The 7,773-nt window shown below is 48.3% G+C and overlaps 1 protein-coding gene across 1 annotated transcript; it reads left to right on the top strand.

Moving 5' to 3' along the window:
* Positions 1-3,599: 3,599 nt before the first annotated feature.
* PHLDA1 (pleckstrin homology like domain family A member 1) lies at positions 3,600-7,624 on the top strand. Its single transcript, XM_015856850.2, has one exon. The coding sequence runs from the start codon at positions 3,962-3,964 to the stop codon at positions 4,436-4,438; it is 477 nt and encodes a 158-aa protein (XP_015712336.1). The 5' UTR covers positions 3,600-3,961; the 3' UTR covers positions 4,439-7,624.
* The last annotated feature ends 149 nt before the right edge of the window (positions 7,625-7,773 follow it).

The raw sequence follows: 7,773 nt of genomic DNA, 5'->3' as shown, positions 1-7,773 counted from the left end.
TGCCCCGTCCTTGGAGGTGTTCAAGGCCAGGTTGGACGGGGCCCTGGGCAACCTGATCTAGTAAAGGTGTATGTTTGGTGGCCCTGCTGGGCAGGGGGGTTGGAGCTACATGATCCTTGAGGTCCCTTCCAACCCGGGTAATTCTGTGATTCTGTGTGATTCAGTTGGTTGGAGCTTGAGCTGTGTGTGCTTCTGAGGAGGTGGATTCAGCTCTACAGCAGTTCCTGCTTCATTTTGTGCTAATGTAGCTACTTTCAGTTAACGTACAGCCCTGTCAAAATCCTTTCTTGCACAGTCTAGTTAAATAATTGCTTCCCACCCAGCCTTCACTTTCACTTCTGAACTGCTCAGTTCTATTTAGGATTCACAGATTCTCAAATTTTCAAGCGGATGTCAAAGTAGTGACTTCTACTCTCTAATGCTTTACCCAGAGCAAATAAATCCATTCGTTGGAGTGGTAAGTCCCACCTTTGTGCACTCTTAAGTCAGGAATCAGAAGCTTGTCTGCATAACCATGTCCAAGCGCTGGTGGTCTGTGTCTAGGTGCTACCGTGGGTTGCAGGGAATTGCCTGGGGCAATACAGTTGATGGCTTTGGTCAATATTTCATCAGTGTGTGAGCTCTATAAGGCATGCATAGGTATCAGCAAGGTGTAATTCATAAAAAGAAAAGACTGCCTCCAGATTCCACGCTCAGTGCTTCGATGTTCCGTCAGCAGGAAGTTCCTGGAAAATAACTTGGAGATGGTAAGGGTCAGAAAAAAATGCAAGAAACCACTTATTGTCTCATTGTTTTAGTGGCGTACCACAACGCTTCCATCTGTCGTGTGTTTCTCAACAGCTGGCTGTTCTGGCTTCCTTCTATTTAGCAGTGACTGGCCCGTGCTTCTTTTAGGTTTCCCTTTTTGCTGTTATAGCTATTTACTTCTCTATAATAGAAGGAATGATGTTGAGGGTTATCACTCCGTGTACGTTTAACATCCTTCCAAGATTAAAAGTTGATGGTTGATGCTGAGCTGCTGCTGTCTGCAGTTCCGTTATCCAGGAGAACACTAAAATTACAGGCTGCTTAGTCTTTCACAGTGGCTTCCCAAAACAGTTTTCATCTTGTCCAAGGGTTTAAAAACAACAACCACCGCGCTTTAAAGAATAATTACGGTGAGAGTCATTAAAGTTCACACACACAATTTATTCTGCTTGAGCCTTTAAGTCAGGAAGTTCATGATGCAGGAGACCAAGTATACCTAACAGCCAAGCGTCCCTGTTACCACTGCTTAACTTTGTATGTAAACAAAGAAACGATCGGGAATAAGTGGCTGTTAGGTGTAGATTCTTTCAAGGAGAAGTGGTTTGTTTCCTTTTTTTCCCTTCTCAGATGGTAGTACTTCAGGTTTGGCAGTAGGAGGCACCTGTGCATCAGCTGTTCTCTAACGGGCACAGACAGCATTTCAGGAAGATCTGTTTTGAATTCCATCTAGGAAAAAGACTTTTGTCGTGCTCTGGTAAATGCTGCATGGTAAAACTGCGATATTGTGTCCTTTTTGACACAGAACTCTGTCAGTGTTTCTTCCAACCCAAAGCCCTTAAGTTCTGACTGTTCTGGTGTTTGTGGTCAAATGTAGCATATTTGCAATGGCTGTTAATATTTGTTGGCATAGAGAATACGAGTTGAAATGGATGTTTTGCATGTTTACTTCTGATCACACGCTGAGGTGAATTTCATCAGGAATAAAGGGTTGTGAGTCTCTGTATCAGCAGAGTATGTCCTCCAGTGTTTAGAGCTGGGTTAAAAAGCTGACACTCAACACTTACAGCAGTGAAACTGAACTTTATACCATGGAGGGACTAGGTGGAATGAACGTAGTCCCGTTCTACACAGTTGATGAAATTCTTCAGCCTTCTTCACCCATCTCATTCTTTTTCCCCTTTGATTAATTATGGATTACAGCTGAGAACAAGTGATACCGCTCACACAGAAATGAGAGAGATTGTGTTATTGTGCTTGAATACTGTCATGCAGTGTTACAGGGGAGGAAAAGTTCCTGAATGGCTGCTGCAGAAATAATTATATATATATATATATATATATATATATATATATAATATATATATAATAATATACGTGGGGCTCTGACCCTTGTTTCTGTACTACTGGCTTGGGCATTTACTAGGAAGCAAATGACCATCACTTGAAGTAATGGAGAAGCAGCCAGAAGCATGTAGGGGGATTGTTAGGAACTTGTGCTTTGTGGGTTTAGTTTGGTGTCCCGTGCCTTTATATAAACTCAGTATGAAATTATAGGGATGTAGATGAATAAATTTTTAACTTGATGTAAGACTGTGTGTTAAGGTCTGACAGTTTCAAACCTAAGTCCATGTTCATGTAGCAGTCGGGAGAGAAGTAGATGCAGAGCATATGAGAAGCCTGGAAACTTATAGTCCATGCAGGCTGTGAATGTGAGCAGCAGGAGCTGAAGGTGCAGATCCTTGCTTGGGGCATTTGGGTTCAGTTGGCAATTGCAAATGATGTTTGGTTCTTCTGAACAAGTGTGTGCCTCTGTTACAGCAGCCGTAAGGTGGTTGTGAGGACAAACTCCATTCTTTAGTGTACATACTGAGCTGCAAGGAGGGAGCACTGCTGTCCAGTTCAGCAGACCTTTACAGCACACATCCCCTTTCTTGCTTGAATTGTGGCCACTATGTTATCTTTGTTCCTAACTTGACTTTCTTCCTAGTTACCACAGGAAAGATAAAAACAGCTAGAAGAGTTGGTTTTAATTGCTTTTACTACCTTAATTGTTTACCTCTCAGCTATTTATCAAAATTGACTTTGAACTTCAAGAGGAAATGACTATAATTTGCAAGATATGCAGGAGAAAACTGTAAAGAGCCTTATCAGAGAGAAACTCCATTAAAACAACCATTAATAGCGAGGGTTTATTTTTTCCCACTGTGCTCCTACTGACCTGTGCTGCATGGAACCTGCTTTCTGCCTCAGATCGGTGTGAGGAGGTGGTGTTTGCTATTGCTTTTGTGTATTATTGTGACAGCCTTATGTTCAGTGGCACACCATATCCAGCATTCAGTTTGTGGTGGTGTTCTCAACTAACTTCATTTACCACAGGCTTTTGATTTATGCCTAATACCGAAGGCTTTTAAAATAGGTCATTGCTTGCTGTAGGTCACTTGGCTTTTCTACTCACATGGTTCTGAGGAGTTCAATGCTATGGCAATCTGTGCTAACAGCAATCAGACAAAATTAATCTTCTCGTTGTGCATTTGGACTTCTTTGTTGTCTGTTGGGAAAGTTTACAAGGACGGGGCTTCCCTTGTTCCTTGGGGGCAGTGAGAGGGATGCGTGCATGCCATATGAATCATATATATCTATTATATCTGCTCGTACCTGCTGTAAAGCTGCTTCTCGCACCCCCACGTTACTAAACCAACACTAAAGGCAGTGGTGAGGCTCTCTCTGCTTTCCTGACTAGTTATGGGGCTGTAGCTGCCGGGGTGCTGCTCACAGCCGGCTCCGCTGCTCCTGCCTCCAATCAGCGCCGCCCGCCCGCGGCAGTGGGCAGGCAGCAGCCCCGCTCCCCCGGGGCAGGGCTCGGCCGTCGCTCTCAGCCGGTGGCAGCGGGTCGGCACGGCGCGGTCCGTCTGGCCGTGGGGCTCCCGAGCGGCGGCTGCGGGTCGGGGCGGTGCCGGGCTCGTCTCCTGCCGGCGGGGCCGCCTTTTCCGCTGGGTGTCACTCTGGGGTGGGAAAGGCGCTCTCAAAAGCCGAGGGGCGGGAGAAGCCCTCCGCCACAGCTCCGCTCCGCTCCGACCGCGCTCCCAACACGCCGCACCACGGGCGGCCGCCGTTGCGCTCGCTGCGGGCCGGGGCGCTGCGCCTCGGGGCCGGCGCCGGGCGGAGGGTGCTGGGCTGGTGCCGGCTGCGCCCCGAGCGCTGCCCCCGCGGGAGGATGCTGGAGAGCGGCTGCAAGGCGGTGAAGGAGGGCGTGCTGGAGAAGCGGAGCGACGGGCTGCTGCAGCTCTGGAAGAAGAAGCGCTGCATCCTCACCGAGGAGGGGCTGCTCCTCGCGCCCCCCAAACAACCGCCCCCACCGCAGCAACAGCAGCAGCAGCCGCCGCCGCCCGCGGCGCCCAGCGCCGAGCCCACGGCCAAGATTAAGGAGCTACACTTCTCCAACATGAAGACGGTGGACTGCGTGGAGAGGAAGGGCAAGTACGTGTACTTCACGGTGGTGATGGCCGAGGGCAAGGAGATCGACTTTCGGTGCGCGCAGGAGCAGGGCTGGAACGCGGCGATCACGCTGCAGATGGTGCAGTACAAGAACCGCCAGGCCATCCTGGCCGTGCGATCCACCCGGCAGAAGCAGCAGCACCTGGCGCAGCAGCCCCACGGCCCGCGGCTCCGCAGCGCATCCAACTCCGCCTAACGCCGATCCCATCCCATCCGCGCTGCGACCGCACTGACAACGCGGGGCACACAGCGCGGAGGGACCCGAAGAGCATCATCCTTTTTATTTATGGACCTCGGGACGGAGCCTCGGGTGTGACGGGACTTCGGGGAGACGTGATGTACTGTAACTTTATTTTAATGTCTTTTATTTATTAGGTTGTGGGTTTTTTTGTTTTTTTCTTTTTGTTTGTTTGTTTTTTTCTGAGGCTTGTTTGTAAGGCATTTCTGAATGTAGGCCGTGGCCAAAAAGCAAAGGAAGGAGTGATGTGTGTGTGCTGGCTGCCTAAGGAAGCGCTGTGTAGTTTGGCCGCATGCAACGTGATAAAAGATTTCTTCATTTGTGCCCCAAATACATTGCATTGAACACGGGGCATGCGGTGTGTGGTTGGAACATGGCTGGGTCCTGTGCTGCCTGTGGCGACTCTTCTCTCCAAGGAGAAGAACAATTAGGATTTAATCATTTTCTTTCAAAACATATAAACACACAATGGCAAATGACAGCGCTCAGTGAGAGTCATGGGTGGTGGTTGCCGGGAGATGAAACCCATCTGATGGGTGTGTGAGCCATTGGGGCCCAGCCCCATCTCCATGGTGTGGGCTCACAGCTGGGCTCTACCTCAGGCGGAGAACTGGGAGCGTCCCTCAGCTCTTGGGGCTCCCCATGAGTGTGCTGCAGGCTCTGCACCTCGGTTGGGTTCTCATGGCAGCGTTTAAATGTCTCGTGTTAAAGCAGCAGCCCCTAGTTTAAAATTCATCCTCTGTTTGTCATAGTGATCAAATGGATTATTTCAGTCACCGTTCCATAAGGTGGAAGTTGCTCTATTGGTATTTAGGGCTGCCAGGGGCGTGTGACCTAAAAGTGCTGACGAAGCCATGAAGTTGGGGAATAAAGGCACATCCCATAGGGTCTGTTGGCAGCTTGCTGTGGGGAGTTGCCGGCCCTGGGTGCTGTGCAGGACGGGGCTGAGCTGGGGAGCAGGGAGCAGCATGGCCTGGCCTTGTTGTGGGCTCAAGGCTGTTGGTAACTGATGTATGAGGAGAACAGCAGCGATCTCCTTTACGAGTGTAGTAAACGTAAACAAGAACTCTTAAAGCCATGCATCCAGGACTTCTCTGTTTGTGTAACTGAGACACGGTCTGTGTGTAAAACCCCGCAGTCTTGTGGTGCGAGCTGTTCTCTGAGCGCTCAAAGGCAAAACTCTGAGGTGACATTCACAGGGAGAAATCAGAACCCGCTGCTGCACAAGGTGGTCCTTTAGGGCCCACTGCACACCCTCAGCTCCAGCTCAGCCCCATAAGGAGCAAATGGCTATCTCTTATTGTCCTCCTCCTCTACCCCTTGCCACAGGTGTGCACATTGCATCCCTGAACAGAGACCTGGTTCTGAGTCCTGCCCGCTCATCTGTGCTTGGCCCTGCGATGGCCTTGAAAACACTACCAAGTTTTGGGGGCAGGTTACAGCTGTCTTAACAGAGCTGTCACTTCGGGACTAATTGAAGTCGAAGGTGCCCTGCATCTTCTAGGATTAGAATCGCTGTCTTGGCAGTCACAATAGCCAATTTCCACATCTCTGTACATCTGCCATTATCATTCTGCTAATGCTTGGATGTTAGAGCTGCGAGGGGATTCTCTAATGAGCTACTCAGAGACTTAAAAATAGGCTGTAATTTGTAATTTGGCTCCTCTCTTCAGTCGTTAATTACGGTGTACTGAGCAACTAATCCACCTTTCCAGATAGACGTATTGCTGGTAGCTCACTTACTAAAATGTGTTAGACTCCTGAAGAATAAATGTACATGATGAAGAAGGTTCCTACGTGATCAGAGATATGCATATTTCTCTGGCGGAGGCAGGTAGCCATGTCCTGGGTGGACACAGACCACCTGAGTTCCACCAGAGGCCATAGATCTGCTGTAAAGCTGAAATGTCACTGCTCTTCTGGAAATGTTTGCAGTTTGAAAACGAAAGATGACAATTTCAGTGATGTAATTGAGACTGAAGGTTGAAAAAGCAAATGAAATTGAAAATGTCGAGGTTGATGGTTCAAGGTCAATGTTGTATTTCACCTCAGGCTTCCTGTTTGAAGTTGCTTTGAAGGATGTTCTCCGAGATCCATTTGGACTGACGAGTTCACTGACAGACTTTTGCCTGTTGCCGTTGCCCACTGCGCTGCCTTTGTGAAACTCTGGAGTCAGACAGTCACGTCACAGCATCCACCTCGAGCTGTGCCCATGTCTCAGCCTGAACCAAAGGGCCAAGTACACTGAGTGTCTCCTGGCAACTCCACTCCTGCTGCAAACCAAAGGGAAGCGGATCAGCCAGGGTCCCTTGGGGACAGCTGCACTGTGTGGCCGTGTCAGCATTAAGGAGGCTGCATGGTCTGACGTGGTCAGCCTCATTGCTTTCTCATGCTCTAAACTCCCCAGTGTCCGTGGCTGATGGCCATTTTAGACCCAGAACTGGTTTGATGTTATTGCAGTGAGATAGCTCTGGTTTTTCGGCTTCCCTCTGTTCCACTGCACAGTCTTCATTGGAGCTGCACAGTTAAGAACTGTCTGTCATGCCTCATAGGAAAAGGCTGTGACAGCCATCTGAGAAGATTCTTCACAAGAAAAGGAGTCATTATCCCCTTGTGCAAAGGAAAACAAACTAATGCACACAGACGGTGTATGGTTGGTGTAAATTTATCAGAGATTGAACAACGATGCTTGTAAAACACATATGGCGGAATGCTTGGTATAGGTAACAAAATTGTTGACAATTGTCAATCAGAAGGTTGAAACTGTATGTCTTTAGTTAAAAAAGAAAAGAGTGATCAAGGGGCAAGATGCAGCAAGAAAATTCAAGCTGTGGTGACTGTTTTGTACCAAGAAAATATAGAAATTGGGGGGGAGAAAGAACGATCAAATGGATGTTGTCCATGGGACACCCTGAAGTGATTCCTCTCTTACGGCTCGCGGTATGCACATGCCAGCTTCGGGGTTATAGCTGCGGCCATGTACCAAATGTTTTCTGGCATAACCTATTGTGAGCAGAAATGTCGGCGTCATCAAAAAACCTGTGTGTAAATATGACTCATAAATGATTTCCGGGAGATGTGATTTATTTTTCATATTTTTCAAGATGCATTCCATTTCAAATAAAGAGGTATCTATTGAAAGAATTCTCGCTGTGTTGGACGAGTGGTTGTTTGGGCTATTTGCTCGCCTAAAAATGATTGCAGTCTGATCTAGGCTTTTCCTATGTCCCAGGACCCATGAGGAATGCTTTTAACCTGTGTAGATCTCTTCTGAAGAAAGAAGACCCATTTAG

Source organism: Coturnix japonica, chromosome 1 (genome assembly GCF_001577835.2).
Source record: "Coturnix japonica isolate 7356 chromosome 1, Coturnix japonica 2.1, whole genome shotgun sequence".
Lineage (NCBI taxonomy): Eukaryota > Metazoa > Chordata > Aves > Galliformes > Phasianidae > Coturnix > Coturnix japonica.
This window is presented reverse-complemented; position numbering and strand designations above follow the sequence as displayed.